Consider the following 17,996-nt stretch of genomic DNA (forward strand, 5'->3'; position numbering starts at 1 on the left):
TTTACAAGTACAGACATGAGCGACAGAGAAAACTGCTAGGGCCTGTAGCTGCTGCAAACAAACTCCAGATGCATATGCCACTTTGTGCATCTGGTTTTACATGAGTACTGGGGAACAGAACCTGAGTCATTAGACTTTGCAGGCAAATACCATATCTGCTGAGCCATCTGCCCAGCTCCAGTTCAATTTTTCATTATTTGTTTATTTATTTGACAGAGAAAGAGGGAGAGAGAGAATGGGCACACCAGGGCCTCCAGCCACTGCAAAGAATTCCAGATGTGTGCGCCTCCTTGTGCATCTGGCTAATGCGGGTCTTGGGGAATTGAACCTGGGTCCTTTGGCTTTGCAGGCAAATGTCTTAACTTCTAAGCCATCCCTCCAGCCCCTCCAGTTCAATTTTTTTTTTGTTTGTTTTTGAGGTAGGGTCTCACTGTAGCCCAGGCTGACCTGGAATTCATTCTGCAGTTTCAGAGTGGCCTTGAACTCACAGCAATCCTCCTACTTTGCCTCCCAAGTACTGGGATTAAAAGTACGAATCACCACACATGGCCAAATTTTTATTTATTTAATTTCTTGTGGTGCTGGGGCTCGAGCCCAGAGCCTCATGCATTCTAGGTAAATGCTCTGCCACTGCACTATAGCTTCAGCCCCAAAGTGCTTATCTCTTTTTTTCCCCCCTGTGGCAGGGTCTCACTCTAGCCCAGGCTGACCTGGAACTCACTCTATAGCTCCAGGCTGGCCTTGAACTCATGCCACCAGCATTCTAATTCTTTGTGTTTTGTTCTTTTTTATTTATTTTTAAAATATTTTATTTATTTGAGAGCTTGTTTGGAGGTTCTAGCAGGGGAGTGTAGCTAGTTGCATACCCTTGACCAAAGATGTGTCCTCCTCTACTAGGTAGAGGTGGGGATCAATGTGCAGCTTTGGGAGGGACACACATAGAGCAGTGAGGAAGTAAGGGGACACCGGCCTAGCCAGCCAGGTTAACCCTGGCGATCAGTGGAGTGACAGGTACTGCAGCCACATCGCCCTCACATCCTGTTTATTTGTTTGGAAGCAGAGAGAGAGAGAGAGAGAGAGAGAGAGAGAAAGAGAAGAGAAGAGAAGAGAAGAGAAGAGAAGAGGAAGAGAAGAGGAAGAGAAGAGGAAGAGAAGAGGAAGAGAAGAGGAAGAGAAGAGGAAGAGAAGAGGAAGAGAAGAGGAAGAGAAGAGGAAGAGAAGAGGAAGAGAAGAGGAAGAGAAGAGGAAGAGAAGAGGAAGAGAAGAGGAAGAGAAGAGGAAGAGAAGAGGAAGAGAAGAGGAAGAGAAGAGGAAGAGAAGAGGAAGAGAAGAGGAAGAGAAGAGGAAGAGGAAGAGGAAGAGGAAGAGGAAGAGGAAGAGGAAGAGAAGAGAAAGAGAAGAGAAAGAGAAGAGAAAGAGAAAGAGAAAGAGAAAGAGAAAGAGAAAGAGAAAGAGAAAGAGAAAGAGAAAGAGAAAGAGAAAGAGAAAGAGAAAGAGAGGAGAAGAGAGGAGAAGAGAGGAGAAGAGAGGAGAAGAGAGGAGAAGAGAGGAGAAGAGAGGAGAGGAGAGGAGAAGAGAGGAGAGGAGAAGAGAAGAGAAGAGAAGAGAAGAGAAGAGAAGAGAAGAGAAGAGAAGAGAAGAGAAGAGAAGAGAGGAGAAGAGAGAAGAGAGAAGAGAGATGAGGGGAGAAAGAGAGAGAGAGCCCCCAAAGTTCTAATACTTTTTTTTTTTTTTTTTTTAGGTAGGGTTTCACTCTAGCCCAGGTTGACCTGGAATTCACTATGTAGTCTCAGGGTGGCCTTGATCTCATGGTGATCCTCCTACCTCTGCCTCCCGAGTGCTGGGATTAAAGGCGTGCACCACTACACCCAGCTAGAAGATTCTTAATAGTGATGTCTGGGATGAAACTTAGTGGTAGAGTGCTGGATTCTGTCTCCAGCATCACAAATATGTATGTATGCACACATGCATTCATTCATGCATATTGGAGTCTACTTCTTAGAATAATGCTCACCAAATGACTGTTGTTTCATCTCTATCAGCATAGTAAAGGTGTACAACACCTTTAATTCCAGCATTCAGGAGGCTGAGGCAGGATCACAACCTCCAGGCTGTTAAATGTAGGGTCAGAACAGAGGAAGAAAAACTAAACAGGCCAGCTGTGGTGGCGCACACCTTTAATCTCAGCACTTGGGAGGCAGAGGTAGGAGGATCGCTGTGAGTTCGAGGCCACCCTGAGAATCCATAGTGAATTCCAGGTCAGCCTGGACCAGAATGAATCCCTACCTCGAAAAACTAAAACAAAACAAAATAAAAATAAAAACTAAACAAACAAACAAATAAGTAAATAATGAGGTATTAACTTCTGGAACTAAGGTAACAGAAATGAAAATGTGGGATTAGGAATATAGCTCTTTGGGAGAGTGAAGAAAGAAAATGCAGGATGTTAAACCAATAATATGAAATTAAAAAAAATTAATTTATTTGTTTGCCAAAAGAGAAAGGGAGAGAAAGAGAAAGAAAGGGAGATACATGTGTATGTCTGATTTAATGTGGGTGCTGGGGAATCAAACCCTGGGCCAGTAGGCTTTGCAATCAAATGCCTTTAACTGTTGAGTATCTCCCCAGCCCCACTTTAAAAAACTTTAGTTATTTATTGTGTGCATGTGTGTATGTGTGTGTGGGTGTGCCAGGGCCTCTTGCCTCTGCAAGTGAATTTCAGACCCTTAAGGTACTTTTTGCATCCAGCTTACATAGGTGGCTAAGGATTTAAACCCAGGCCCACAGGCTTTGCAAGCATGTACCTTTTAACCACTAAGCCATCTTCCCAGCCAATAACTTAATTCAAAGCAGCCTGCACTATACAAAAAAAAAAAAATTAAAGAGTAAAAGAATGGTAGGGCTAGAGAGATGGCTTAGCGGTGAAGGTGCTAATCTGTGAAGCCTAAGGACCCAGGTTCAATTCCCCAGTACCCACATAAGCCAGATACACAAAGTGGCACATGTGTTTGGAGTTCATTTGCAGTGGCTAGAGGCCCTGGCACACCCATTCTCTCTTTCTCTGGCTCTTTCTTTCTCAAATAAATAAAAAAAAACATTTTTAAAAAAGAATCATCAAATATGTTGACTGTTTCACAAAAGGGAAAAAGACTTGAGCCACTACAAACAACAGTGCCAGTCTTGGAAATATAACCCTTCAACTCAGAACCTGAGGAGCAGCTGGGTGTGACGACACATACTTGTAATCCCAGCACCCAGGAGGAGCACCAGTTCAGGGCCAGCCTGTGCCACAGTGCAAGATCCTGAAACAACCACCCTGAAAACTAGCAGAGAAAGGGTGCATATCCCTCTTCCAATTCAGCTGCTCTTCTGTGGGGAGCCCACTGATAAAAGAAACCAAAGCAAAAGTGTCTCTTGGTGATAAAATCTAATGTGCCACTAACGTTAAAAGCTGAAGTGGGGCTGGAGAGATGGCTTAGTGGTTAAGTGCTTGCCTGTGAAGCCTGAAGACCTAGGTTCGAGGCTCGATTCTCCAGGACCCACATTAGCCAGATGCACAAGGGGGCGCATGCGTTTGGAGTTCGGTTTGCAGTGGCTGGAGGCCCTGGCGTGCCCATTCTCTCTCTGTCACTCTCAAATAAGTAAAAATAAACAAAAAAATTAAAAAAAAAAGTTGCAGTGTTGGGCTAGAGAGATGGCTTAGTGGTTAAGCGCTTGCTTGTGAAGCCTAAGGCCCCCTGATTGAGGCTTGATTCCCCAGGACCTACGTTAGCAAGATGCACAAGGGAGCACATGCATGTGGACTTCGTTTGTAGTGTCTGGAGGCCCTGGCCCGCCCACTCTCTCTCTATCAGCCTCTTTTTCTGTAAACTAAAAAAAAAAAAAAAAAAAAAAAAAGCTGCAGTGTTGTGACTTGGGTAAACACATCCTGTGCCCTGGCAATGAATAAAGGCCTCTCTGAGGAGAAGCCTTGCACCTGAGGCTGTTTACAGCTGCTCTCTGCAAACGTGGCCAGCTGGGGGCTGCTTCACAAGTAAGCCGTGGTAGAGAGCCAATCTGGCCTCGCTGGGTTCTCTTCACCTGTCCTTCATTTGCCTCACAGACCTTGAAGAAGACTGAGCAGCCGGGAGCAAGCCTTGGGGCAAGACAAATGCTCCCGCCTCCAGCACCCTTCTGGTCACATGGATACAGTGATTAGGAAATTAAGAGTGTTAATGACCTGGTCCAAAACTAGTGGGAAGAGCCTCCGACTCTGCGAAGGTATACAGAACTGCAGGCAGCTTAAAATGGCAGACTGAACCTATGGGCTGCTGATGCAGCAAACCCTTAGGAGGTCCCACAGCAACTGAGTCACTGTGAAGAGCAGGGGGTTTCTGAGTTAAAGTGGGGTCCTCAACTGAAGCCTGGTCTGAATTCCACATTTCCCCTAAGGGTTCTACTAAGTCCTCTGATAAGGTTAGGAACTAGTTTATCTACCTCCACACAATGAAAGGCTCCTAATGCAAACATTATTCTGCTTTGCCAAGTGGATAGAATAGGCTAGGCAAGTCCCTTACAATGGCACAGCCTATTGGCAGTGGCATCCATGTCCTGTCCTAGGCTTGCCACCCTGCCACAGCAAGCAGGGCTTCCTTCAGTGTGTTCCAGAGCTTGGGTCTGGTTTGCTCAGGCTGGTCTTGACCTCAGGGGCTCTTGTCTCAGCCTTCCAGGTAGCTGTGCCCATCGAGCTTGCGCCACCACCCCCTACTATTTCCTTCCTTCCTTCCTTCCTTCCTTCCTTCCTTCCTTCCTCTCTCTCTCTCTCTCTCTCTTTCTTTCTTTCTTTCTTTCTTTTTCTTTTTTTGGTTTTTCGAGGTAGGGTCTCAATCTAGCCCAGGCTGACCTGGAATTCACTATGTAGTCTCAGGGTGGCCTCGAATTCATGGCGATTCTCCTACCTTTTACTTCTTTGTTTTGAAAGCATATTTGGAGCCAGATGTGGTGGTAATCCTAGCACCTGGAAGGTGAAAAGAGGATCAGGTGGGTGTTCAAAGTCACCCCTAGGCGACATACTGAGTTCAAGGTCAGCCTATGTAGTGGCTGCCTCTGAGGTGTTGCACACTTTTTAAAAGATATTTATTTATTTATGTTTTAATTTTTTATTTGATAGATACAGAAATAGGGGGAGAGAGAGAGAGGAAGGGAGGGAGGGAGAAAATGGGTGCTCCAGGGCCTCCAGCCACTGCAAACAAACTCCAGATGCATGGACCACTTTGTGCATCTGGCTTATATGCGTCCTGGGGAATTGAACCTGGGTCCTTTGGCTTTGCAGCAGGCAAGAGCCTTAGCCGCTAAGCCATCTCTCCAGCCCTTATTTTTATTTACTTGAGACAGAGAGAGTGGGATAGAGTGAGTGAGAAGGGGCGCACCAGGGCCTCCAGCCACTGCAAATGAACTCCAGACACACGTGCCCCTTTGTGCATGTGGCTAACGTGGGACCTATAGAATCGAACTTGAGTCCTTTGGCTATGCAGGCATGTATCTTAACTGGTAAGCCATCTCTTCAGCCCATTTTTTTAAAGATTTATTTTCATTTATTTGAGATAGAGATTTTTTTTTTTAATTTTCGAGGTAGAGTTTCACTCTAGCTCAGGCTGACCTGGAATACAGTACATAGTCTTAGGGTGGCCTTGAACTCACGGCTATCCTCCTACCTCTGCTTCCCACAGTGCTGGGATTAAAGGCATGTGCCACCATGCGCCAGTCTTTTTATTCATTTCCAAGGACAGAGAAAGACAGAAAATGGATGCACTAAGGACTCCAGCCACTGCAAATAGACTCCAGCCATACATGCCACCTGGTGCATCTGGCTTTACATGGGTGCTGGGGAATCAAACCTGGGGTGCTAGGCTTTACGGGCAAGCTCCTTAGCTGCTATTGCTATAGCTCGTGCACACTTTTTTTTCTAAAATATAGCTTCTATTCTAGTTCTAGAGTCTGAGACCAGAGAACCCAGCTCTAAAATTCCACGTGGACCGAGGACAGGGACCACAAAAGGAATCAAAAGGAATGGTCTCTGATGACTTGAGGTACTCTTGGCTTTTGGGGAGGGTTTCACAGTATAGCCAGGCTTCCTTGGAGGTAGTGTAGGATGGCCTAGAATTCAAGGTGGTCTTCTTGCCTCAGCCTACCCAGTGCTGGCATCATAGGGGTGCACCACCATGCCTGGTTTAACATTCCTTTTTTCTCCCCAAAGAAATACCTAACTGATGAGGTCTAGTCATCTGTGAAAGAAAAATGAGCTCAGGACACATGCAGTCCCCCAGTGATGTTGCCACTGAAGACCTTGGGATGTAGATGGCTGCTCCCTTGGAAGGAACAATGTTCTATCTGGCTTGGCCTTAGGTACACATTTATTGGAGTTAGTTGCTTCCTCTCAGAATGAGGCTGTAGCACTGTTGTGACCTGTTTGCTTCTCTAGACACCAATGTAGGAAGGCCATTATTATTTAGCCACTACAGCTTACATGTATTTATTTCTCATCTTGCCTCGAGATCAGTGGCTTATTTCTTCCTCTTGCCTCACCAATAGCTGTTTAAAGTTGTTGAGAACTACAGTTATTGAAGCTAGCTTGTGGTGGCTTATACCTGTAATCCCATCACTCAGGGGGACTGCCACCAGTTAGAGGCCAGCCTGGGCTATAGAGACCCCCATCTGTAGCACTCCACATCACCCCTTGCCAAGAAAACAAACACTCTGGAGTTACTTTTTTTCTTTTTAAAAAATATTTTGCTTTTATTTATTTGATATATATATATATGGGGGGGGGGGCAGGCAGGTAGACAGAGAAAGGCAGAATGGGTGCGCCAGGGCCTCCAGCCAGTGCAAACAAACTTGACGCATGTGCCACCTTGTGCATCTGGCTTACTTGGATCCTGGGGAATCGAATCAAGGTCCGCTGGCTTTGCAGGCAAGCACCTTAACCACTAAGCCATCTATCCAGCCCTGGAGTTATCTTTTTCTATTCTAGTGGGCGCGGTGGTGACCTGGTTCTCATTGCCAGCACTTGCTTTGGGTTGTATGTGTCCAGGATTAGCCACCCGCAAGTTCCTAAGGCCTTTTCCACTGCTGTCTGTTTCAGAGCACTTGGTCTGTGACCACACCTACTGGTGGGGACTTCATTCTGTGGCTGTGTTTAGGGCATGGGGCACAGAGGGCAAGGAGATGGACCTCACACAGCAGGTGGCATGGTTTCAAGCTCTGGGAACTTAGTTACACTGCTTCTGGGCCTATGTGTGGTGAGGTGAACATCAGGGACAGGGCATGTGGTAGAGGGAAGTGGCTGAGTTCCTGATAGACGGGAGGGAGGGAGGGAAGAAGGGCCAAGAGGAAGAGCAAACCTTTTTTTTTTTGAGACAGGGTCCTTTACAAGTGCTGGAATGACAGGTGTGCTCTACCACACCTGCTTTAACACCCCAATGTTTATTGAAGTCATCAAAGAATGCATTCATTCTGAGCATAGGAATTTTTTTTTTTTGCAGGAGGGGGGCTGAGGTAGGGTCTCACTCTAGCCCAGGCTGACCTGCAATCCACTATTTAGACTCAGGGTGGCCTTGAACTCATGGCAATCCTTTTACCACTGCCTCCTGAGTGCTGGGATTAAAGGCGCCACCACGCCCAGCAAATTTCTTTCTTTCTTTTCTTTTTTTTGATAGGGTGTCATGTAATGTAGCTCTGGTTGGTTTTGAACTCACTAGTAGCTGAGGATGACCTTGAATGCCTTACCCTCCAATCTCTACCTTCCAGGTGCTGGGATTACAGGCATGTACCACCATGTCCAGCTCCCGTGTGTTTCTCTGTCTCTCCTCCTACATAAGGTCTCTCAGTATGTAGTCCAGGCCAGCTTCAAGGCACTCCTTCTACCTCCACCTCCCCAGTGCTGGAATTCCGGTGTGTACCACCATGACCAATTTAAGATTAAGACTTTTCCCTTAACTTACGAACATTTCACTCTGTAATGATTTTTTTAATTTAAATTTTATTTATTTATGAGAGAGGGAGGGTGCAGATACAGAAAGGGCATTTAAAGGCCTCTAGCCACTGCAAATGAATTCCAGATGCATGCACCACCTTGTGCATCTGCTTTATGTGAGTACTGGGGAATTGAACCTGGGTCCTTTGACTTTGCTGGCAAGTGCCTTAACTGCTAAGCCATATCTCCAGCCCTCTGTAATGATTTTTCTGAAATATATATTTTTTAAATTATTTATTTATTTGAGAGCAGAGAGAAGGAGGGAGGGAGGGAGGGGGAGAGAGAGAGAGAGCACACGCGTGCGAGAAAGACAGAATGGGTGCGCCAGGGCTTCCAGCCTCTGCAAACGAACTCCAGACGCGTGCGCCCCCTTGTGCATCTGGCTAACGTGGGACCTGGGGAATCGAGCCTCAAACCAGAGTCCTTAGGCTTCACAAGCAAGTGCCTAACCACTAAGCCATCTCTCCAGCCCTGTAATGATTTTTAACATGAACACGTTTGAAATTGCACTTTTTTTTTTTGGTGTTTTGAGGTAGGGTCTCACTCTAGCCCAGGCTGACGTGAAATTCACTATGTAGTGTCAGGATGGCCTCGAACTCACTGCAATCCTCCTACCTCTCTGCCTTCCCAGTGCTGGGATTAAAGGTGTGAGCCACTATGTCCCAGCCCTTGAAGTTGCACACTTAATACAGATTACTTCAGCAGTATACTATGGTTCAACCCCATTCAACATGCATTTATGAACTAGGCATGTTCTGTGTTTGTAATTCCAGCAGCAGAGAGATTGAGGCAGGATGACATGATAGTTATTGAGACTGCAGTTATGCCTAATATATTAGGAATATTCATTTTAGGATCTAATTTATTGGGGTTCCAGGCTAAAAATAAGATCTCAATCTTTTTTTTTTTTTTTTTTTTTTTTGAGGTAGGGCTTCACCCTAACTCAGACTTACCTGGAATTCACTATGTAGTTTCAGGTTGACCTTGTACTCAAAGAGATCCTCCTACCTCAGCCTGGGATTAAAGGCATGCACTATTACATCCTGCTCATTTTTTTTTTTTCTTTTTTGAGGCAAAGTCTTATTTTGGTTTAGGATAAAATAGAAAATTTACTTTGTAATCCTGAGTGCAGGGATTATAGATAGAGCGAGCATCCACCTTTTTCTAAGACAGGGTCTCTCTCACTGGCCAGAAGCTTGCTGTAGCTAGACTGGCTGACAGGCACTAGGATTACAGACCTGTGCCCATTCTATATTTTTTATCATGGGTTCTTGGAATCTAATGCAAGGCAAGCACTTTACTGAATAAGCCATCTCCACAGCTCAGAGCCAGGTTTTAAATCATGGTCTGACTTAAAGCCTGTCTTCATAAAGATAGCACCCATTTTAGAAGTCTTTACTAAGTTATTAGTTCAAAGCACTGAGTTGCCCCTTTATCACTGGGCCACATCGAAGAGCTATTGCGCAGCTGGGAACAAACTAGGATTTGGCAATCTATTTGGAGCCTGAACTCCAGCAGATAAGTGTTGGGGTGAGCATACTGTTTCCCAGAAAAGCATTCACAATAGAAACAGGGAGGGATGGGCTGTAGGCTATGACTTCTGGTCAGGCCCACTCCTGGGAATACCTCTATAAACACAAGCCAAATTCTTCAGACATCAAATGCCCAAAGACTGTCTCCTCATTTCTGGTGACTATGAAATAAAAGTCACTGTGCCCAAGTTAAGTAAGGCAAGGGTCAGAACTGGCAGCAAGGGCAGGGTATTCCTATGAACTTCCAGTGCAGGCAGGAAAACTAGCTCTGCCACTAATAAATGCATTTTCAGCCTCTGACTATGTAAGTATAAAACCTGGTACTTTCCAATTCCAAAAAGATTTTTTGGGGGTGGGGGTAAGGTAAAAAATCACTAGGGCAAAGGTAGACCATGCCTTTAGATATTGACTTGCTGCCTGAACTTTGAAGCTCTGTATTTGCTGCCTTGAGTGCCATGGGCAAGACAAGGGCAGACTCAGAAGGGTGTCCTGGCTCTGTACCTGTCCTGTGTTTACTCTGTGGTGGTACCTAAGGACCTGCTCTGTCCTCTACCAACAACTCAGCAACTTTGTATTAAAAACAAGAGAAACACTACTGAGGTTACCAAGGTACCTGTACTTTAACTCCTGGTTTAAAATATGCAATTAGGGCCAGGTGTGGTGGTGCACGCCTTTAATCCCAGCACTTGGGAGGCTGAAGTGAGAGGATCACCGTGAGTTCGAGGTCACCCTGAGACTACATAGTGAATTCCAGGTCAGCCTGGGCTAGAGTGAGACCCTACCTCCAAAAAAAAAAAAAAAAATGCAATTAGGGCTGGAGGGATTGCTCAATGGTTAAAGCAACTGCCTGCAAAGCCTAACGACTTGGGTTCGATTCCCCAGTACCTATGGAAAGCCAGATGCAGAGAGCGGCATGTGCGTGTGGCGTTTGTTTGCAGCTGCTAGAGGCCCTGGCATGTCCATTCTTTCTGTCTCTTCCCTTTATTTCTCTCTGCTTGCAAATAAATAATAATGTAAAAACAATTTCAATCCTATCGGTGGTGGTATAGTTCAGTGGTAGAGTGGTTGCTAATTTGCAATGGTCCTGGTTTAATTTTCAAACACACACACACACAAACCATTCAATTATGACTCGTATATTAAAAACAAATATATCCTTTGAAGAGTCAGCTCATTCCTATAGTTTTTTTTTAGGTCTCATTCTAGCCCAGGCTGACCTGGAATTCACTATGTAGTATCAGGGTGACCTTGAACTCACAGTGATCCTCCTACCCTTGCTTCCTGAGTGCTGGGATTAAAGATGTGCACCCAGCTTATTCCTACAGTTTTTTTTTATTCTTTAAGATACCAAAATACTAATTTATTAGAATAGTGCTTTTTTTTAAAGGTTTTTAGATCCTTAGGCAGCGTCTCATTGCAGCCCATGCTGACCTGGAATTCACTCTGTAGCCCAGCTGGGCAGGAACTTCCTGAGATCTTCAACCTACTGAGTGCTGGGATTAAAGGTGTAAACCACTGCACCTGGTTCAGGATAGATAGCATACTTTTATATTAAAAAACTACAAAGTCTAAGAAAATCAAGCGCCATGCCAATGAAATCACAACTCAAAATTCTAACATGTTCACATGGTATCATTTACTATGAAATGCAAAAACAAAAACAAAACAACAAAACAAAACAAAAGCTCTACTAAATGCTTATGTGGAGTGATCTCTTGCTATAAATTACACTGATGACCAAATGACCAGGGACCATGGAATATGACAGAAGTAAGTGCAGGCACTGCTCTCCAGCAGCCCAATGATGAAGAAATCGACCACTTATTTTTAGAGGGGGTAAGGAGAGACTAAGAGGTTCTACATGCAGATAAACATTCTAATTAACTACTTTAAGCAGACCACTTTAGATGTTTACTTGATATTGGGAATATGGTTGCCTGACATGAAGTATTTTTCTTCATCACAAAAACTTTCACACATGAAGGATTTACACAACCCTGGAAAAGCAATCCAGAAGTATATATTTTTGCACTAGCACCAATCCTTTAAGGCTCTCCTCCATCTCGAGTGGAAGCGTCATACTCTTCAATGAAATGTCTGAGTTCCTGCACACACTGCTCACTTAATTCACGTAAATTCTGCCTAAGTGCAAGCTGAATGGTCTTTTCTAAAGAAGGCTGTTTTTCAATCAGCATTTGCACTACCATTCCAAAAGTTTCACAGTCTCGTTGGAAAGCCTGTTCAATCTCTCTGGTTTTTGATGCTATAGATTTCAAGCGATCGGTCAGCTGACCATGTTCAGGTGATCTTGTGCTGTCTGTTCTCTTCGATTCAGGTTCTTCTGGCTGGTCAATGAATGGAGGCCCTGTAAATTTTATCTCAAATTCAGAAATTTCAGGCCAGTTACCTTCATGGGATGCCTCCAACTTTTCAGCATCCCACTTGTTTGTGACTTCAGTAAATTCCTTTTCAGTTGTCCTGCTGGGCTTATCTAATGCCTTTGATAAAGGAAGGGTGCGACAACGTGAGGATGATGTGTCTCTGGATGGTTTTGAAGACTGGACAGGTCTCTCTCTACCACTTTCCAGCTTTCCTTCATTCTGCCATTTGCAAGAGGCATGAACATGTTCAGGCTCTCTACTCTTAGACCGATGGGAAGAGCATGGCTTGCTTTGTTTTGGATACTGTCTTCTACTGGAGCCAGACTGGCTGTGTGGAAAGTCCTTTCCAGCTACGCTTGATGTTCTGAAAAGGTAAGCATCCCTCTTATAGGGAGACCGTTCTCTTAAATAATGGGAAGAGCTGTGGCATTTTCTTCTGAAGTTCTCTCTTGTATGCTTGTACTCATGCTGCTGGCTTGCAGAATGATCACCTCTCCTCTTTCCATGGCCAGACTCATCACTGGCAGGACTCTGAGAATTTAGGTCTTCACTTGGAAGTCCCTTATAATTATATGGTCCCTTTGACCACATCTCATTTCTTCTGTAAGCCAATCCTGGGTGATTACCAAAGATAACAGGTATGTGAAGCACAGGAGGGGTGGCTGGGCACAAGCTTGCCAAGACAGTTAGTCCCAGCAGCCCTCTGGTAGCATGGACAGGCGTCTCTCTTCAGTTACACACCATAGATCGATGGTATTTCTGTTCCTCTAAAACACACTGGCTTCAGTTTGGATTAATTGTGCAGGTTCCAGGTCAGGCTCTGGGGTCCAAGCTGCTGGCACTCAGGCTCCCAAGGGAGGAGTTAGAGACTTGGTCTGTATGTGTCAAAGTTAAGTAGAATAAAGTGTAAACTACCTTGCATTAGTGTCCGATTTTTCTGTAGGAATAATAGACCTCTTATAACCTCTCAGACAAAAAGCAGTTGCATGTCTACTATAATTTTTTTTTTTTTTTTTGAGGTAGGGCCTACTTGTAGCACATGCTGACCTGAAACTCATTTTGTAGCCCAAGGCTGGCTTAAACTCACAGCTATCCTCTCTTCCACTAAGCCCGTATCAAGTAAAAAGGCCCAAGCGTGGTGGTGCATGCCATTAATCTAAGCACTACGGGAGGCAGAGATAGGAGAATCACTGAGTTCAAGGCCAGCCTGGGACAACAGAGTGAATTCCAGGTCAGCTTGGGCTACAGCAAAACCCTACCTGGAAAAACCAAAAAGAAAAGAGAAGAAAAAAAGATGCCAAGAAGTTCAATATGTCTACATCATACTCAAGATGAGTCATTCTGTAAACCCACCTCTCTCCAAGTTGATCTTATCTCTCCAAATATATTGAGATTTCAACCAGAAAGAGGCCTAACTTGAACTCCTTTCTCTTAAAAAATAAAAATCTCAGACATGGAAAGTATTATACTAAGTGAGGTAACCCAGGCCCAGAAAGCCAAGCGCCACATGTTCTCTCTCATATGTGGATCCTAGCTACAGATGATTGGGCTTCTGCATGAGAAGGAAACTACTTAGTAGCAGAGGCCAGTAAGCTAAAAAGGAGACATAAAGGGTAGAGAAAGGAAGGGAGGAGGATGCTTAATAGGTTGATATTGTATATATGTAATTACAATGATTGTAATGGGGAGATAATATGATGGAGAATGGAATTTCAAATGGGAAAGTGTGGGGGTGGGGAGGGAGGGAATTACCATGGGATATATTTTGTAATCATGGAAAATGTTAATAAAAATTAAAAAAAAAATCTCCCAAAAGTGCCTAACACTGAGCTGCTATGTCAAACACATTTAATAAAATTACTGACTTCCCCAATGGTCATGGAAATTACCTAGTCTGGTACTCTTATTGCATATTAAACTGCTCCAAAGAAGCGACAGACTCCTTTTATGACAAAAATCTACCTGGTCAATCCTAGCAAGGGTGAAATTATCATACAATTCAAATGCAGGACGGGACTCCAGTTCTGTGGCTTATTCACCTCTGGGAAAAGTACAATGAACCCCTTTACCTCATTCCTACAATTTTCACACATTACTGTTTCAGCTGTCTTTGCCTCTTCAACTAAATCCTAGGCTCAGGGCTAGAGAGATGGCTCAGTGGTTAAAGACATTTGCTACCAAGTCCTGGGCTCCTTGAAATGGTGAACCAAGCCACAAAATTCTATCATAGCAGATAACAGCTAAGGCTGGGCTCTAGATATTTACAGATGAAAGTCAAAAACAATACTTGATTCCTTGTTAAAGTAGCTCTTAAGATCTCCATCAAAATCATCTGCCAGTACGTTAGTGAACAAGAACCAGGGAGTCTGGAAGCAGGGCAGAGGAATGCACTGTAGCCACTTGCTATCTGGGAGGGACTGGTTCCAGGAAACCCCACAGATGCCCAAACCCATAAATATTCAAGTCTTACATAAAATGATACAGTGCTTATATATAGCCTACGTAGTATGTCCCTATCACGTCTAGATTAAGGTAATACACCATAAATGCTGTGTAAATAGCAGTTATCACGTATTGTTCAGGGAACCATGACAAGAAGGTGGCATACATTTTCAGTACAGATACAGCCAGTGTTGGTCTTGTACACACAGCAACAAAACACAAAGCAGATACTCTAAGAGTGCTAGAGACAGAGGATATGGGAACTGACAGGAAGCTACAGCAGGATATGTCTGCCTACATATTACTTCATTTCCCTGGAGTCAGTGTAGTGCTCAACACAAGTCAAGTTCCGTTTGCTTTTTGGAACTTTCTAGAATTTTAAAAAGCTTATAACCATGGTTGGTTGAATTTGGGATGTGGAATCCACAGATAAGGTACCCTTTAAACAAGTCCTTCATGAGATCAGAATATACTTGCAAGTTTAGGAACCAGAGATATGTTACATACAAATCAACACTTAAAGGCCCAGAGATGCCTCAGGCAAGGTATGAATAAAATACGAGTTAAATGATTCTTCTAATCTTCTGTTTGCCAGTTGTGGTAGTTTGAATAGATGGCCCCCAATATATTCAGTGTTTTATTAGTTTATAGTTTGCATATGTAGTCGTGTGGCTGAAGGTGTGGTGTGGTGTGGGTTTGAGATTTCAATCTAAAGATATATAAAGTGTGCCTAGCTGGAGTGCCTGAAGTGTGCTGTGCTGTGTAGCTTTTGGCTTGGGCATATCCCCCCCCCCTCCCTCCCTCTCTCTCTCTCTCTCTCTCTCTCTCTCTCTCTCTCTCTCTCTCTCTCTCTCCTTGGACCTGTGAAGGCAGGCCAGCTTCTTCTGCCATTATGTAACTTCCCCTGTAAGCTGTAAGCTTCAATAAATATCCCTTCCTCCATAACTGTGCCTGGTCTGGAAGTTCATCTCGGCGAACCTGAAGCTGTGTCTCCTCTTTCCTTCACCAGAATCATCTTCCTAGGGCAAAATTCCCATCAAGTTCCTCCACTGTTCAAAGCCTTCTGGACTATAAGAAAATAAAACCCACGGTTGTAAATTGGACATTGAAGAGTTCATTCAAGGCTACCTTGAGACTACATAGTGAATTCTAGGATTCCAGGTTAGCCTGGGCTAGAGTGAGAGCCTACATTGGGGGGAGGGGGGGAGGAAACATTGAAAGGAGAATAATTAATAAATATAGCACTCAAATATGTGCTTCACACATAGCCATGATCATCCTCTACTACTCTCTTGCTCAAACACTACAATGTGGTCCCACCCACAAATCCGAACTTCAGGTATTCTTCCATATTCATGCATCTGTCCCATAGCTCCTTTCCACATCAGTCAAAGGTATACACTGACAAGATCCAAATCAAGCCTTTCAAGACTAATCACCCCTCCCCCAAGTTAATCTTTCCAGCCTCTGGGCATTAGTATAAGCTTTATCTGTCATTTTCTGGGTTGCAGCTCAATGACCTAGGTTCTCAATCTGGTCATCCTTTATCCTCCTCAAACCTCTAATTTCCCACTTACCATCAACCTTGAAGGGTTATTGGGAAGAATCAATGGCAAACTATATCCATAGAAATTGAAAACTATATGCCCTTGGTAGACTGATAGTCATGATTACTAACAGCAGCATTATACTGCGTGGTGGCTACTAAGTAGTTAGTGCTAATATCAAAGCTTGAAGGAGGATAAAGAAAAAAAAAAAAAAGGACAGAGTAGTCCCAGAGAAGTAATTTTCCCACCAGTGGCTTATTATGGGAAATACCCAGGCAAATACCGAGCACATCCCACAGGATACTACCACGAGGGCTGTTTACAAAACATCAGTGACAACCAGAAAAATCTCTGCCCGGGCTCTGGGATGTGCCTGAGGACGAGAACCCAAGGCTTTCGTATTGGCCCCTCCGGGCGTGACGTTGGGGCCACCCCAAGGACAACCAATGGGCTTCGGCGGGGAGGACCCAAGGCGACAGTTTGCGGGGCCGCCTGGCAGTCAAACCTTTTTTTCCTCTCTTTCAACCAAAGTTGGAGACGGGCCCTCCAGTTGGACAGATCGTCATTCAGTCCTCCCTCTTTTAAAAAAAACAACAGCAGCAGCAGCAACAACAAAACCCTCCTTTTTGTACACGTTCCGGATTTCTGAGTGTTGAGGTTTTGAATCCCAAGAGCGGGGTTCTAACCCCGGCCTAAGGGTGACTCTGCCGGCCTTTCACGTTCCCCTTCCCGCGTCCCGGTTACCGCACTCGGGAGGAGAGGACTAACCCTCTGGCCTTGGGGGCGGGACGGGGCCTCGCCAACCGGACCTTTATGGATCTGGCGGGTGGGCTCGGGTCGAGACGCCCCGTCTCGGTACCGGGAGACGGACACCCTCCCCTCCAGCCCGGGGGAAGCCCCAGGGAGAGGGGTGGCTTCGGATCCCGACGCCCACGGGACGCGGGGGAGCGGGGTTCACGGGGAGGAACCGGGGAGAAGCCAAGCTGGGGGGGGTCCGCTGCCCGCGGCCACGAAGAGAAGGCCCAGCCCCGGCGAGGACAGGCCCGCGCGCCTCCACCGACCCCCGCCGGGCGGCTCGAGCGGGCGCATGCCGTCCGTTCCGTGCGGCGCGCGGTAGCCGGAACTCGACTCGCGGCCACCCCGCAACGAGCCTCCGCAGCGTCGGGTCTTACCAGTGCACCGCTGTCAGGACCAGACCTCCGGGCCACTTTCCCCCGGGGGGGTCCGTGAGACCCTCCCCCGGCGAGAGCCGAGGAGAAGGGAGGCGCCTCACTTCCGGAAGTAACCCAGCCGGGACTGCAGAGCTGCGTGCCCCCAGGCCCGCGACCATAGAGGAGACGCCGCACCCATTACTCAGCCCGCTCCACCCCGCGACCTCCCCGCTGCCTAGAGCGGCCACTCCCGGGGCGGAGGCCCCCGGCGCATGCGTACTCACGCCGGCCCGCCCTTTCTTGCTCAGCCACGGCAGAGCTGCAGCCGGAGGGCAAGGCGAGAGGTGTTTTATAACTGCTCATCGACGGGGTGTTTGTCCCGAGGAGACAGTTTTGTGTAGACATTAAAATAATAAAACTGCACCTTAAGCTTAGTTTTGGCTTTCACTTTCTGTTGTTCGAGATAGAGTCTCGCTTTAGCCCCAGGCTGACCTGGAATTCACTATGGAGTCTCAGGGTGGCCTTGAACTCACGGCGATCCTCCTACCTCTGCCTCCTGAGTACTAGGAGTAAAGGTGTGCGCCACCACGCTTAGCGACTCACCAATCCACCCCCCCCCCCAGAAAAACCACAGAACTCCAAGCTGGGCGCCTATAATCCCAGCTGAACTAGAACGATTGCAGTAATAAGAGGCCAGCCTGGGCTACAGAATGACTTCCAGGTTAGCTTGAGCGGGGGGGGGGGTGGAGGGAGGAGAGAGAGAGAGAGAGAGAGAGAGAGAGAGATAGAGAGCGCGAGCGCGACCCTACCTAAAAAAAAAAATCATACAGGTGTAGTAGCAAACGCCTTTAATCTCAGTCTTCGGGAGGCAGAGGTAGGAGGATCGCTGTGAGTTCTAGGTCACCCTGGACTAGAGTGAGACCCTACCTCGA

At 45.9% G+C, this 17,996-nt stretch overlaps 2 protein-coding genes across 3 annotated transcripts in view; both read right to left on the reverse strand.

The window, feature by feature from the left end:
- The window catches only part of Bfar (bifunctional apoptosis regulator), a 35,411-nt gene extending 18,191 nt beyond the window's left edge, over positions 1-17,220 (reverse strand). For both annotated transcript variants that reach the window (XM_045161827.1, XM_004652278.2), the window contains exon 1: positions 17,086-17,220. The gene's annotated coding sequence lies outside the window, so the exon portion shown is untranslated. The remainder of the gene's footprint in view (positions 1-17,085) is intronic.
- Positions 11,161-17,196, reverse strand: LOC101603062 (periphilin-1-like). Its single transcript, XM_045161829.1, has 2 exons — positions 17,086-17,196; positions 11,161-12,799 (listed from the first exon to the last, which is right to left on the reverse strand). Exon 2 carries the CDS (start codon positions 12,513-12,515, stop codon positions 11,589-11,591), a length of 927 nt encoding a protein of 308 aa, XP_045017764.1. The 5' UTR covers positions 12,516-12,799; positions 17,086-17,196; the 3' UTR covers positions 11,161-11,588.
- Positions 17,221-17,996: the final 776 nt, after the last annotated feature.

This window comes from Jaculus jaculus, chromosome 11, assembly GCF_020740685.1.
Source record: "Jaculus jaculus isolate mJacJac1 chromosome 11, mJacJac1.mat.Y.cur, whole genome shotgun sequence".
Lineage (NCBI taxonomy): Eukaryota > Metazoa > Chordata > Mammalia > Rodentia > Dipodidae > Jaculus > Jaculus jaculus.